The sequence below is a fragment of the Podarcis cretensis genome, assembly GCF_951804945.1.
Source record: "Podarcis cretensis genome assembly, chromosome: 6".
Taxonomy (NCBI): domain Eukaryota; kingdom Metazoa; phylum Chordata; class Lepidosauria; order Squamata; family Lacertidae; genus Podarcis; species Podarcis cretensis.
In genome coordinates this window covers 47,516,264-47,531,973 of record NC_137175.1, presented here as the reverse complement: position 1 = coordinate 47,531,973, position 15,710 = coordinate 47,516,264, and the positions used below count along the sequence as shown (strand labels likewise).

General features: G+C 43.0%; 2 protein-coding genes across 2 annotated transcripts in view; one reads left to right on the top strand and one right to left on the bottom strand.

Annotated features, from left to right (window-relative positions):
• The window catches only part of ITPR3 (inositol 1,4,5-trisphosphate receptor type 3), a 96,801-nt gene extending 92,963 nt beyond the window's left edge, over positions 1-3,838 (top strand). The window contains exons 56-58 of the mRNA XM_079980965.1: positions 452-612; positions 1,101-1,262; positions 2,325-3,838. Coding sequence (XP_079837091.1) covers positions 452-612; positions 1,101-1,262; positions 2,325-2,393 — 392 coding nt within the window. The 3' untranslated portion in view covers positions 2,394-3,838. The remainder of the gene's footprint in view (positions 1-451; positions 613-1,100; positions 1,263-2,324) is intronic.
• A 510-nt stretch (positions 3,839-4,348) lies between these two features.
• UQCC2 (ubiquinol-cytochrome c reductase complex assembly factor 2) lies at positions 4,349-13,437 on the bottom strand. The gene is made up of 4 exons (XM_079980954.1): positions 13,240-13,437; positions 6,912-6,986; positions 6,134-6,203; positions 4,349-4,872 (listed from the first exon to the last, which is right to left on the bottom strand). The coding sequence occupies exons 1-4, from the start codon at positions 13,375-13,377 to the stop codon at positions 4,778-4,780; spliced, it is 378 nt and encodes a 125-aa protein (XP_079837080.1). The 5' UTR covers positions 13,378-13,437; the 3' UTR covers positions 4,349-4,777.
• Positions 13,438-15,710: the final 2,273 nt, after the last annotated feature.

The following is a 15,710-nucleotide window of genomic DNA, read 5'->3' as shown; positions in this document are numbered from 1 at the left end:
TCTCAGCTTTCCTATTTTACACAATTAACGTTGGTGTTTAGATTTCAAGAGGTCTCTTGAAGTGGTTATAAACTACTCCATCCATCTTTTCTTTTAAGGCATGTCTTCAATTTTACAGAGATTTCCTTAAGTGCCCAAAACAGGTACACTAATTTGAAATTTAACTGCTCAGCCGTGAACATTAGGCACTAGCCATTTTCTGCTCAAGACCTGCTAAAATTAGATTGGAAGAACCCCAAAGGCTTTCTCTTCCAGTTCCCTGCTGTGAACATGACCACCCATCCATTAGCACCCCACTGACCAACTTAGGCTGTTCATATTTCTGTATGCTACAAGTGGAGGTCAAGTAGAGAAAAATGCGTGCAGAATCAGTCTCTTTAATGGGACTTAGGGATGGGTGCAGCAGTTGCTAGATAACATAGCATTCTCCTTTTCTTCATTACTTCCTTAGGACTCGAAAGGGACAAGTTTGACAACAAGACTGTATCTTTTGAGGAGCACATTAAATTTGAACACAACATGTGGAATTACCTGTATTTCATAGTGCTGGTGCGAGTCAAAAACAAGACTGACTACACAGGGCCTGAGAGCTACGTAGCACAAATGATAAAGGTAAAGGCTCTTGCATGGTGGGAAGTTTCACTTTGGAAAAAGGCAGTTTTAGTGGGCAGCCTGTGTGTGATGTATATAATCTCAAATAAAATCAGTTGCCCTGGGTCTACTTCCCTTCAGTTTTGCAATCTGGCCTCTGCCAGTGGCCAGATGTATGAGAGGATGTAACTTCAAGAATTGGTACCTGTACTGGCTTGTAAGCAAGGACTGCCTTGGTTTTTAATTTCTATATAGTGCTTTTGAAGGGATGCTATTAATACACTGGGTGCTCTAACTTTATTGCAGAATCGCTCCTCCATCAGTGGAAGGATAACTCCTCTCTCTTGCTCCAACAGGCATCTCTTAGCACCAGAGTCTTTGTTCTTGACAGTTCAGTTAACTGCCCTCTCTTAGGTTCTGCCCTACCTGTTTTGCGGCGCCAGGCTACTTTTGTTCTGATTAGTTATTCCTTCCCTTAAAACACTTGTTTCCTGCAATGACTGTTCCAGAACAAGAACCTGGACTGGTTCCCTCGGATGCGAGCCATGTCACTGGTCAGCAACGAAGGTGAAGGTGAGCAGAACGAGATCCGGTGTCTACAGGATAAACTGAATTCCACCATGAAATTGGTATCCCATCTCACATCACAGCTGAATGAGCTGAAGGAGCAGGTATGAGAAACTTTAAGAACGGGGTGCTTTGGGGAGGGACTAAGGGAATGAACTAAGAGAAGTAGCGCCTTTTGGGAACTTTGGGATGTCATAGAATTAGACCACGTTTGCTAACCCTTCAACTAAATAATGCTCTCTGGGGGGGAAATCCTGTTGTCTGAATGCAATTGCTTTTAGATGAAGCACAGAGCAGCCCTGGCAACATTCATAGAAATGCAAAGGTATCTTATTGCTTTGAATTTTGTGCAGGCTGTCCAGAGGGCATGGTTAATAACTGTCAAAATAAATAAGTAAAATGTTAGGATTACAATTAACAATGTGGCAAACAGCTAGCCTTTGCCAGCCCTGAGATTCAAACTATTCCTCTCGTATATTCCAAGCACACAATCCAACTCCTAGCTATTGCCACAGTTAGTCTTTTCAAATGCTGTTCTGCAAAGAACTCTTAATTGGTGAAAGCTAATAGCAGGTTGCCCCAAAAAGATTAACAGTAGAGGATGCATTGTCCCAAAGATAACATCTGCCTTAACTGATCTCTTTCTACAATGGGGGTGGAGAACCTTTATGGGCCACATCTTCATCTCCCCCACCCAACAGGACCACCCATCTGTCATAGTTGGCCCACAGGCAACGGGGGGGGGGGGAAGAGCCACTATGGATTGAATTCTCTGTGCATCAGCTGATGAATGGGCAGCTTAATCCCCCCTGAAATTTTTAAGCATAGGCAATGCCATTCAAATAGTGTGTGCCTACAGTGTCTTGTAATTAATCGGGGTAGGGCATACTTGCCCTTCCCCCATATTTTATTCAAGTTGGCATCCCTGGCCTGTGGCTGAAGGTTACCCCCCTCCCTGCTCTACAACATGTAGGTCAGGGAGGTGTGGGCACATTTCTACACGAGTAATGCCAGTTAGCTGAGTACACCTAACGAAAGACCTCACAAGCTTCAACATGCAGGGGTTTGTGGCAGAGAACACTTGTAAATTTGATAAAAGAATGGTGTTGTGAATTCAACTGAAGAAATGAAAACCATCTTTTAAATCCCCCGTTTTTATATTCCAGATGACAGAGCAAAGGAAGCGAAGGCAGCGGATGGGCTTTGTGGATGTCCAGAACAGTCTGAACCACTGAGACAGCAGAATCAACTTCACCAAGCTAAAACTCTACTTTACATATGCACTTCCTGAGGGGGATATTTGGTACTAGGTTGCCAGCACAGATCTCATCCATCAAAGAAAGCCGATTCATGTCATGATGATTCATATTTTGGCATTCCGGCACCACCTTCTGTTCATCTCCAGCAGGGCTGATTGCATTTTATTCAAGAGAGAGACCTGAAGCTGACGACTAGTATGATTTGTCGCTTTGTGCGGATTCATAGTTTACCATACATTTGGGAGCTTTGCTGCTCCTTATGATAGCTCTGTTGCTATAACATGGGTTATCTGTCTCCATGCACTACATTTTGATGGCTTCGCAGCCAGGTGCAAATAGGATTGACACTGTTACTAGCAAGTAGTAGTTGCTATATTTTAACTTATTTTAACAGAGTCCATGAAATTCAACATACATGGATCTCTCTTTACAAGCTTGTCATCTCAGTTTTCCTGGAGTCACTGGCATTTTTCTTCATCTCTAGAATCCTATCTAACCCAAGAAGAAACTAAGAAAATCTACTATTAGCTTAACACTTCGACTGAAGACGAGCAGCAGATTCCATTGTTGAGAAATGCAATGGCATTTTGTTCCATGGAGAGACTTTTATCAGCGTTAGCGGAAGATTGCATGTTTGTGCTGCACTGTGAAAGAGCAATCTCTTCCCTCTCTTGCCCACACAATAGGTTAGAAGACAGTACACACTTAGGTGTTAGCCTGCTTCTGGGAAGGTTAAAAGGTGGTAGAACTGGATTATTTCAGTTGGTTAATGCAAGGTAGCAGTAATATTTCAACTATCATCAGAATGGACATTGAAGGGTCATTAGTTAGTGTAAGAAAACAAGTTTGGGGAGAAGGATGGAGAGAAAAAAAAGAGTACATTATAAAAGTCCTGAGATGTAAATTAACTACACCTCTATCAGCCCTGCTATGCTGGCTGGGGCTGGTGTGAACTGGAGGGCACCACACTGCGAAAGACTTGTTTTAGAATTTCCCTAACCAACATACACTGCCCCAGAGCGTTTCCCCAACCATTTAGAAGCATTGCAAGTTCAACTTCAACAGCCAGGCTACAACTCAAACTCAACTGTAAATAAAACAAAGTACATTAGGTACAGGTTTGTCTAACTGTGAGAGTGGCCACTAGAGGGAGATGATTAGGGAGAGATGATGACAGTTCCTTGTTCCAGCCCCCATATGCTTTTCCATTCCTTTCTGACCCAAGCAGGGTGTTCCTCGAGGGTACATATTACAGTGCAGGTTGAAGGGGGCGGGGAAAAGATTTCATTAATCAAGAGTGCAGCTTTGCAATTTGTCTTGCTCTGGAATATTTTACAAATATTGTTTTAAGTTTTAATGTGGTAACTTCCTTAAGTTAACACAAACAGAACCAAATACAATAAAATGGAAGGGGGAAGGAATCACCTCTTGATATGCTTGTTGGTAAAGCTACAAACTTGTCGGACATAAATACGACTGAGCAGATTTTTTTAAAGATCTGTTGCATTAATTGGATTCTGCTTGATACTGAAGCTATTTAAGCAAATATTTCAGACATACCATTTTTGGTAGGTTTTCATGAAATGCTCTGACTAGCCCGATTAATCTTGCCACAAGATTCCAGGGTGTTCCTAGGCTCATTCTAGGGTGAATTCCATGTTTGCACAGAATGCTGGAAGACCTACTGGCCTTAACTGTTTCTCATGCTAGATGAGAACAGATGCTGCTTGTACTGCAGGGGCAGATTATGGTGAACCGTTTGTTTTTAGAAACTTGTCTACTATTGCCCATTTTTTTACAGCAAAAACTGGTATTTTACAGAACAAATAGCTTAAAAATGAGTGCTCTGCTGCAACAATTTTGCACCAACATATGGCAGTTGTGCCTTCCTTGAATAAGTGGTGGCATTCCAGTAAAACACACAAGACATCTATATGCTATAGCGCCTGTATTTGTTTGGGAATATTCTGAATTCTAAAAAGCCATGAAATACAATTCAGTGATATCAACTGCATACCAGCTGTGTTCCAACAGCATATAGCCTTTCCCTAAAGAACATGCAAATACCTAGATATGCCAAAGAGTGGCAACCACGTCAATATATTTAAAGGCTTTCTAACATCTTCCTATAAACCAATGTAATCAAGAAGGGCTTGCTTGTCCCATTCCAGAATAGCGTCACCAATACTGAAGCGTTGTTCCCTGAGATAGAAATGGTTCTGAGATGAGATGTCAAAACCAGATCTCTTTGCTTTAAAAAGTCTGACAACATCCTAGGTAAGCAAATGAAACAAACAAACTTCTGTTTCAAGGAGGCAAAATATAGAGCTTTAGGAAAATTGGCTAGTGTCACAAAGTTATCATTTGGAATCTTCTTCAGGATTCTTGGCAGAAAATTTCTCACGTAACTTTGTCCATTTTCCTTTCTTTGCTTCTTCCATCTGCTTCAAGCTAGCTGCATTAAAAGGAAGTCAGAAAAGACAAAAAATAATAATAGGGTTTTCATTATAAAAGCAATTTTCTTTCAGAGGTTGCTTAAACAGTAACATGGTGATATATGCATGTTTGCCATCATGTATACATGTGACAGAAAGCCACAGCCAGTCCTAGTTCCTTGGCACATGTGCCTGTGCAGTTCACATGCCTGAACACTCACATTAATCATGTCCAACCACTCCATTTAAAGTACACTCTAAAAACCATAAGGTGTGAAACAACCATTCATTTTCATCTCAATAAGTTTATGTTTTGCTGCCTGGGGCAGACCTGCTCTCCTTAGTCAGAACAGTACATGTGGAGCCAGCGAAGACTAGCATTTTCTATGCACTGCAGCCAGAACATAAGACTGCTATTTAGCTTCAGGACACTTCAGGAATGTTTAAATTTACTGTTTCTATAAAGGCTGTTTGTCTCAATACAGCTAGCTTAGATAAATCATAGTATAATAGAAAACTCTTGAACTGTAAAAAGTGAAACCAAGCAGAGAAAGCATCTTCTACACAGGTTAATTTAGACTGTTCTTTATCTTATTTCTTGTTCCCAAGCAGAAACCACAAATGCAGGAAGAATGGAAAGCAACAAAATCAGTTGATTACTGATGTCTATTGTGGGAGTGACCGGGAGTCTTAATTTGAGGCTCATTAGCTCTGGGAACACACACTCCCTTCTTCAGACTTGTGTGTCTCAAATGAAGGGCAATTAAACACTGAAAACCCCAATTCTGTACTGAAAGGATTGGAGGCAAAACAGGGCTGATGAGAAACAAGAGAGCAGTATTAGCATACTTCAGGTGGACCCTGAAGTATTCAGTAGTACAAATTATTATTGTAAAAAAACCAAGAGGCAGCACTCCATACAACTTGCAAGAGAAGGAATGGCTGGCACCTTGAACAGCTGTTAGGGAACGAGAAATTGCAGGTCCCACTTGCATCTATATCCTAGACTAAGCTCAACTTCTTGGGACACAAAATCCATTTATTATGGTGTGCCACATTCCTCAACGTGTTACTCTTAGCACTAACATTAAAGACTGAATACAACTGGTGCATTACAAACAGCTTTTGCATAATGTTTTGCTCATGGGAAGGCTATTTATGGGAAGGAGGGAGGGAGGAAACTCCTGTGCGCAAAGCAGGGGGGATGTAAAGGGCAGCTGAATCATTTTAGCCAACCAGATACAGAACAGTAAATGGATAAAGTATAGTTTGCCCAAATACCTGTTGCAAGGACTAGCTTGCATTCTTCAACTGTCACCCCAGTAAAGCTTGTATCTTTCAAACGTGGATACTATGCAAACAAACAGAAAAATATATATAAATATAGCAGCCTCCTGCTTCCCCTGAGAACAATGTTCTCTTAATGTTTCTTCTCATATGGCATCAAAATTGTATGCTGAAGTAAATTTGCTAAATGCTATAGCACGAACATGCTCACTGCTGTTGCATATATATATATATATATATATATATATATATATATATATATATATATGCATGCATTTCTGAAATAGCAGGGATGGCTAACGTGGTCCTCCAAATGCATGACTACAACTCCCATCAAGCATAGCCAGTAGCGTTGGATTGGGGCAATTGTAGTCTTAACACTAGGAGAGCCACAGGTTTGCCACTCCAATTTACACAGTAAAAGGTGAACTGGCTTGCTCAAGAAAAAGCAAAGACACTGTGGTAGATAATATGGTGCCCTCTGGATATTATTGGACTTCAACTCCCATTAACCCTGATAATGGAATAATTATCAGGGGGTTGGACTAGATGACCCTTGTGGTCGCTTCCAACTTTACAATGCTATGATTTTATTGGACATGCTGGCTAGGGCTGATGGGAGCTGGAGTCAAACAACATCTAGAAGATGCCGTGTTGGCTTCCCCTGCTAAAGATAAATCAGAAGGGTCTTAGTATCAGGATTACAAAACATATCCCAGAGGCAGCTGTCAGATTCTAACACTGGGTACCTGGTCACCATGATAGGACTTACCTTGTTTTTATAGTAATTGGTATGGATTTTGGCTAAACTCTCAAACATTTCATCACAGGTCACTGGATCAGAAATCTGCAAGAGTACAAAAGTACAGTGAAATTATTCCTAGAGTGCAAACAACACTTCCATTGAACAGAAATTTTATATTACCAGTGTTGTATTACTAGTTACATTACATTTTAAAATGCAAACTAGTTTTGTTCTTCATATCCATTCCAAAAGAGTCACTGAATTAAGATACAACCAGAAGCCCATCCCTGAGCAAAAACCTATCTAAGCTCCAGCTCTTTCACATATCAACCCAAAAGTCCTGAATATACTGTGAACAGAGGAAGCTGTCTGTTGAGGGAAGGGGGCATTTTCTTACTTACTAAAAATGACAAAACCCAAATTCCATGTTAATGGCAAATTCTAAACCCAGGCCCTGCCACCATTCAGTCTCACTTATTTCCTTTGAACCCTTAGCTTACCAATATCCCATAAATCTGGGGTACAGTCATGGTACAAAGCCAGTCAGATACAGATAATTAACAGATATAATTACATTAATTTATTATATGATTATTAAGTGCAAAAGTTTTTCTGGTTACTTCAAAAATAGGACTTTAGATTATACTTTTTAAACTTCTTACTGTCACTTTAAATACCAATAGCTTACATCCAGCTAAGACAGCTTTAAAGGAACAGTAAATTGGATAGCTCAGTCAGTAGAGTAAGAGACTCTTAATCTCAGGGTTGTGGGTTCAAGCCCCACAATGGGCAAAAGAGATTCTTGCATTGCAGGGGGTTGGACTAGATGACCCTCATGGTCCCTTCCAACTCTAGAGTTTATGATTAAAGCCCTTTAGCCAAATTGCTTTTGTATTCTCCCCACCCCAGTTAACACTATAACTGAGGACTCTGTTGGAAGCCTCTTCATCCAACCCTTTACTGACCTATTGAAGAGATTGGTTTTGCTGCATTGCCCTGGAAATCTGCCCTCTCCTGCCAGTCACCAGAGACCAACGTTCAGGTTCTCCCTTTTCCTCCTCAGCCTAAGCCAAGTGATTCAGCTACGCACAGCAAGTTATCAGACAACAAGGCATTCTGTCCTTCCCTGACCCCCTTCCTCTGCTGTCACTGACCACCCTTAATGCCGAGTCTCCAGCCCACTCCAATTTTCAATTAACTAACTGCTGACCAGCACCCAGCCATTTACACACACGCGCGTGCACACACACGCACACACACACTACTGCAGACATTTATTCTGGCCACTCAACTCCAGCTCCACCCAATCCCACTGTCTAACTGAAAATTCCAAGCTTGCACCCAGCAAACAAAATATGCATACTCTCTCTCCCTCCCTCCTGAATACTAAAAATTCTCTCTCGGCTGTCAGTTAAGGCCCCATGCAACAGTTAAAACTAGTTTTCACCAGACGAGACAGAAAACTTCCTACATCAAATACATTACAAAGCACAGTACGATACAAATGTCAGAACACATTACACAATACCCATTACAACTTAATTCAAATAAACAGGACTTCTTCACACTGCGTTACACTGATGTGCTGCAAAGAAGTGTTTGCAGAATAAACAGCTCCAAAATATGCCAAACAGATCAACAAACATGAGCAAACCTCTTCACGGGGGGGGGGGGAATGCATTTAATCCAAGATACTGTCAATAGCTGTGGCCCAGATGCACTAGATAAGAGGACAAAGCACACTTCAAGGTCATGTGGAAGGTGTGTCATCTAACTATCATATTCATTTCTAAGTTTTATTATACAGTGGTGCCTCGCAAGACGAAAAGAATCCGTTCCGCGATTCTCTTCATCTAGTGGTTTTTTCGTCTTGCGAAGCAAGCCCATTGACGGCTTATCGGCTTAGCGCTATTAGCGGTTTAGCGGCTTATCGGCTTAGCGGATAAGCGGCTTAGAAAAAGTGGGGGGGGGAGGGAAAAAAAGTCGGAAAAACTCGCAAGACATTTCGTCTTGCGAAGCAAGCCCATAGGGAAATTCGTTTTGCGAAGCGCCTCCAAAACGGAAAGCCCTTTCGTCTAGCGGGTTTTTCGTCTTGCGAGGCATTCGTCTTGCAGGGCACCACTGTACTTGGTCTTCTCAGACAGAAAAAATGATGCATAAATATATGTTTTTAATGAAAGATTTGGGGGGGGGGAATGTGACATAAACTACAAGAATGAAATCTAGTCATGTAATGATCAAACGGCATCTTGGAAAGCAATAATCGGCTGCATGACTTATGCAAGTCAGAATAATATGACGTGTCCTTTCTTCCACACCCCAAGATATTGGCCGATGTTCAAATCAGAAAAATGGGGCAGGCCGCTTGTATAATACTGAGTTTTACATATTTTTGTATTCACACTGAAAAACCCTGATAGTGTTGCAGCTATCATGTGGAAAGCAGAAATAGCTTTTCAAAAAAGAAAAAATGCCCCAGCACATCTCATTACACATGGATAAAACAGACATTAGACTTACAAAGTACCTTTATATCTCTGACTCTGCTCTTTATGCATCCCTCCTGCTATTTGGCAAAAAATAATAATCTCTTTACTATATAAAGTATTTTATACATACAAATTGATATCAGCGCTGCAAGCATCAATTTAAATTTTTCAAAACCGATGACAGTTTTGGAAAATTAAGGTAGGAATCAGCTGCTCTGAGCACAAAAAGAAAGGAAAAGCACGTTCTGAAGTGCATGCAGCAGACAAAAGTAACAGAATAGTCCTGCTCTGAGGATGCTCAGAAGATAGTGACACTCTTAAAAATGAGTGTCTGCCATAGATTTATTTCATTAATTTTTGCAAAGTATGCATTCTTCTTCCATGGAGACCATTATGTGGTGATGTACTACCACAATGCATACATACACTGATGTCCCAGGCATTAAGAACTGACTCCAAAACATTTTCAGTGCTGAACAAATCATGACTTGAAATCAAGAAAAGTTCAAGGCCATAGAAATGGTCTCTATCAGTTAAGTAACCTGGAAATAATCCAGCAAAAGCTGATACATCCTGCAAACAAAATGAACGTTTTAAACCGGCATCAACCTGGAGGGCAAGGGAACCTAACAATTTTTGGCACTTGACTGCAGCACAGAAAGAGGGCTATCAGTTCAGCTAAGAGACCAGCTGCCTTTTGGCATGTTCCTCCACTGAACTGTTTCCAATGAAACTTATGGTTATAAAAACTAAATTTAAGAACTGGTCCCTGAGTTTCCTTATTTTTCTCTTCCCTTCCTTCCCCCTTTTTTGTTTTTGTGTTGTGTCTTTTACACTGTAAGCTTGTGGGCTCAGACTGTCTTTGCTTTACTCTGTGTATAGCCTTTGGATACTTTTAGGTACTTCAAAAATGAAAAAGAATAATTTTTGAAAGCATCAGAGCCAGCAGAAAACCTAGCTCTGCCTGGAAATCAGAGACAAAAGACTTTAGTGAGAAACTAGGGAACTCTTTAAGTCAGATCCAGATACCTACTATTCATTTCATCTGGCCCTAACTTCAAGTTCCCCACTGCACCAAGGTTCACATCATATACTAAATTTCTGAAAAGGAACTTTCATGTAAGAATTAATATGACACCCATTTGTAGAGCACTGTGATGATAATACACATAAAGAGTATATTTTACTGAAGTCAGTCAAAAGAGGGAATTTCAACATGTGCAGCTCTTTTCACCACCACTGCATGTCGAAATGTACTTGCCAAAAGTCTCTATGCTATTAAAGCCACAGCCTTAACCTCTTAAGCCACCTGGAACAAGAAGTGTGTTCCTGTGATTGTTTCTTTAGCGCTAGGGATGGGTCTTTTCAAAAACTGTGCTATAATTCAGAGAAAAACAGAGGCTATGGACATTACACAGCAGTCATGGTAAGTGGCTTGGGGAGAAGTGAATTTATCTAAGTATTTTTATACAGCACTTCAGTCATTTACTCCTGCCAAGAGCAGTTTATCAGAGAATTTCATGCAACTGATATCATAATTACATTTATATTCTTCCTTGCCGCATGCTGCGGTGGAGATCAATCCCACCTTACACAGGAAAAAACTGAAGAACTTTCTAACTTGTCACCCCATTTCCAATGGAATCTTCATTCTGAAGTGTCAAAAACCCACACAGTGAAGCAACCTGCATATTAAAGTTGTAACTCAACCCTCACTCCTGCTGCTTACATGGCTAATACTGCATTCGGAGCCCTGGTGCAAACAGTGACTGAGGTAGAGGGGGCAGTACAATTGCAACATACAACTGGATTGGGCCTCATGCTGTTGCACAGCAGCAGTGAGATCGGCTCAAGCCCAGGAATACCCCATTTGGGGATCTTCCGCACTGTTACTGGATATCCCATCAATGGCACTCCTGCCCATTTAGCTTAGCCTTCCCAGCCCATTGCAAGAGGGGTGCAGATTGCTCTGCCTTTGTCACCAAGTCCCATTTAACAAAGAGTGAGGTCTCAAATAAGATATATACATATATATTAAAAACATTTAGATGGCTTGAGCTCTAAAATGGAGTTAATTCTCCTGGAAACCTGATAGCAGAGTGGTCAGATGCACAGTGCTGGCTCTAATATTAGGCAGCACAAGAGGCAGCTGATTTTGAGAGTCATGAAAGGGTACCAAACTGTGATGCATTTATTATTTTATTTTACTGCCAGAACAGGGGAGAGATGCTTGTAGGATTTTCTGCCTCAGCTGCCCAAATAACAACATGACTGGCCTTGGCGTACTGAACCTCTTGACTTGGGCAGGGAAGGATTCACCTCAGGCATCAGAATGTCTTGGACGAGGCCCATAGATATAAAAGGCAGGTTTTCTGCACCTTAAAAATTGCTTGCATGGCAGGGACACCTGCCAAAAGCACCCCTCTTCTGAACAACTATTAAAGTTGCAAGGGCCCCACCCTGTGTTCGAATCTGGCTACTCTAGCAGGGCCGGCCTCTAGCATGAGGCAACCACCTCAGGGAGCAGGATCCACAGGGTAGCATACACTGATAAAGAGCTTTCTTCTCCTGTTGTCCCTGATGTAGATCTTCACGCCCCCTTCTTCCCTGGCCTGGAAAGTGGGGGCATCCTCTTAATGGTTCACCTCAGGTGCTAAAATGTCTTGGGCTGGCCCTGAGCACAGGCATGACTCACCTTAGGGCCTGCTTGATTCAGGCTACAATCCTGTGCACTCTTACCTGGGGAGTAAGCCTCACTGAAGACACAGAAATACAGTTGTACCTTAAAAGCCGATCGCCTTGGCACTTGTACGTTTTGGCTTCCAAACACCGCAAACCCAGAAGTGTTCCAGTTTGCGAATGTTCTTTGGAAGCTGGAACGTCCGACGTGGCTTCTGCAGCTTCCGATTGGCTGTAGGAGCTTCCTGCAGCCAATCAGAAGCCGCAATTTGGTTTCTGAATGTTTTGGAAGTCGAACGGACTTCCGGAATGAGTTATGTTTGGCTTCCAAGGTACGACTATATTTGGGAATAAGCACCCAGAGGCCAGTGCCATCTCTTCACCATTACGCTACGTGAACATCCAGTGCCGGATTTACATATAAGCTAAATAAGCTATAACTTAGGGCCCCACCCTCTTGGGGGCCCAAAAAAATTTAAAGAAAAAAAATGGATGTACATTTCCAAAATATAAGATAAAAAATAAATAAAACCTACATACAGTGAGAGCTTAATAATAGTATCACTATTCATATACTTCTTCATTGTATTTCAGTTCAACAATTACTTTGATAAAATACATATTTTGTTATGTGCAAATGGCTTTAGATACCTATTAGGTCCATAAATCATATATTCAACACAAAAAACAGTGACAATTTGTTGTTGACAAAGGACAGCTGTACATATAAAGGGCCCCATTACCGTCAGTAGCTTAGGGCCTCATCAAACCTAAATCCGGCCCTGCAAGCATCACACAGAGGCACAAACACACATGGGTTGCCACCCCTCCTGTTTAATACAGGACTGTTCCATATTTCATGCAAAGTTACCCCCAAGTTACGGGTCCTCTCGAAATGCACGTGTTGGAAAGGGCGTGCGAAAGGTCATGTGCTTAAGCACAGACAGGTTTACAAATTCACGTGTATGTATGCACGTGTGACAAGTTCCAGAGGGGCTGTTCGTCTGAAATAGATTGTATTGCTTTGAAGTCACTTCAGCACCAGATCAAACCGCCCTGTATTTTGCCAGAACAAGGGTGGCCACCCTAAACACGCTACATAAATGTGGATTAAATAATGCGGGGACCACCAGCTGCCCAGGGCGCCCACCTTCCCCCTCCCCCTCCGGGGGTCGCCCCCGCCCCACCTGCGTGTTCTCTCCCTCGCGGAAGGCCTGCGCCACCCTCTGCCGAAGGAAAGTGCCCAAGTCCCGCCCGCGCTTGGTCTCCTCCACGGGCCACTCCTCGCAGAGCTTCAAGAAGCGCCGGTACCGCGTCACCGCCATCTTGGCAAACGCCTGCGCGACACCATTGGCGCGTGGCTCACGTGGTCCGGGCTATGCTAATCCCGTTATTAGTATTCCCAACGGAGGCGCGGCGATTGGCTCCTCCGACTCTCTAGTTCCTCTCTAGTTACAGCGGAGACAGCGGATTGGTACCTGCGCAGATGGAACAAGAAAGCTTCTCAGACCCGCGGGGCCGCAGAGATAAGAAAAATAGAGAGGCGCCTCTCTTTTTCAGGATGACAACATTCCGGGTTTACATTGGCGAAACGGATTCATGGAAAGGAACGGAGAAATCTGGGATACGGTCGCTGTGATTGAGCAGCTGGGTCGTGCCCACCGAAAACTAAGAGTTAGCGGCAAAGGGACTTCATGCGCCTCCTCCTGACTCGGGACTAATTGAGCATTTGTAAAGTAGCCCTGCCAATGCAAATTCCAAATGCCAAGCATCATTTCCCGAAGTTGGAAAATGTGCGGTTGAGACCAGCGCTTTATGACAGCTCTGCGGGCTTGCACTTTGGAGTTCAGCCTGAGACTTGCTTGGATTATTTTTTTTTTTGGGGGGGGGGGGGAGGAAAAGAAAAGAGAAAGATTCACGCCAAACACCCCCAAATTGCAGCCAAAGTCGATCTCCCTAAATTCCTCCAGTAGCATACAGAAGCTTGCCTGCAGAGACTTTGCATTAATAAATGTTCAGAAACTTAACTGCATTCGTTTGTCACAATAAGAAACAAGTCCCGAATTACAAAGAGCACGACTCCTATCTTTGCTGCTATCTTTTGAAATTTCTTTTGCCGCCCAATGACAGCTGCGGTCAAATCCAGAATTTCTCTATAGGTTTCTGTAGGTTTGCGCAAGGGGTGCGGAGTCCATAGACACCAGAAATCTGGCAACATGTTACATCGTTTTTTTCCCTATCTCTATGAAGATTCGTTGGATTGGGAAGACTTTAGGGATGGCGCTCATTCTTCGGTATTTGCGGGTGCGCCCGTGTTGGGAGTGGAGAAGGATTGGTAGGGGTGTCGTCTTATGCAAAGGAGACGGGCGCAAGTTTGAGTTTGATTAACACTTGATTTCTCCCAAAGAATTCTGGGAATTGTAGTTTATCCTTCACAGAGCAGCAATTCCCAGTACCCTTAACAAACTCAAATTCCCAGTATTCTTTGGGGGAAGCCACGTGCTTTACATGACTAGTTGGAGGCGATCTTTTTCTTACTCCCCTCTATGAGATGCATAGTACGTTTTAGGGGTTAATTCAGAAGTGAGTCTCATTTAATGCAGTGGGACTTAGTCTTTCGGAAGCAAGTTCAGGACCGCACCTATGCTATACCATCCTATTCATGCTTACTCCAAAGTAAGAATTCATTGGGATTCACTGTGAAGTGAATGTTGACAGAATTGCAGTCTTAGTCTGCACAGCCACACATAATTTTAAGGCTCTTCTTTCCAAGATGCAATCATATGGTTAACACAGAAGGGCTAGTTGGATAGCCCACAATATGTGAAATGCACAGTTGTTGTCTGACTCTTGGCAGAAAATGAACTACATTTGCATCTGATGATGTGGGCTCAAGTCCATGAAACTCCATGCCATAATAAAATGTGTTAGGATCAGTGGCGTAGCGTGGGTTATCAGCACCCGGGGCAAGGCAAGTAATTTGCGCCCCCTAACCCATGGATTTGTGCCCCCTAACCCGTGGATTTGCGCCCCCTAACCCGTGGATTTCCCTAACCCCCAGATGTTGCGCCCGGTGCGGCCGGCCCCCCCTGCACCCCCCACACTACGCCACTGGTTAGGATGGTATCTGGTGGTCACAGTAGACCCATTAAAATCAATAGATATAACTTGGCTAACTTAAAGGTAAAAGTACCCCTGCCCGTACGGGCCAGTCTTGACAGACTCTAGGGTTGTGCACTCATCTCACTCTATAGTCTGGGAGCCAGCGCTGTCCGCAGACACTTCCGGGTCACGTGGCCAGCGTGACAAGCTGCATCTGGCGAGCCAGCGCAGCACACGGAACGCCATTTACCTTCCCGCTGGTAAGCGGTCCCTATTTATCTATTTGCACCCGGGGGTGCTTTCGAACTGCTAGGTTGGCAGGCGCTGGGACCGAACGACGGGAGCGCACCCCGCCGCGGGGATTCGAACCGCCGACCATGCGATTGGCAAGTCCTAGGCGCTGAGGTTTTACCCACAGCACCACCCGCTAACTTAAGTGCATGGATTTCAGTGGGTTTACTCTGCAAATAAAACATTTTAAATGTGTTGTAAAGTGCAATATACAAGTGTGACACGAGATGGGGAGACTGAGCTATGCAAAATTCAATTTATTTTT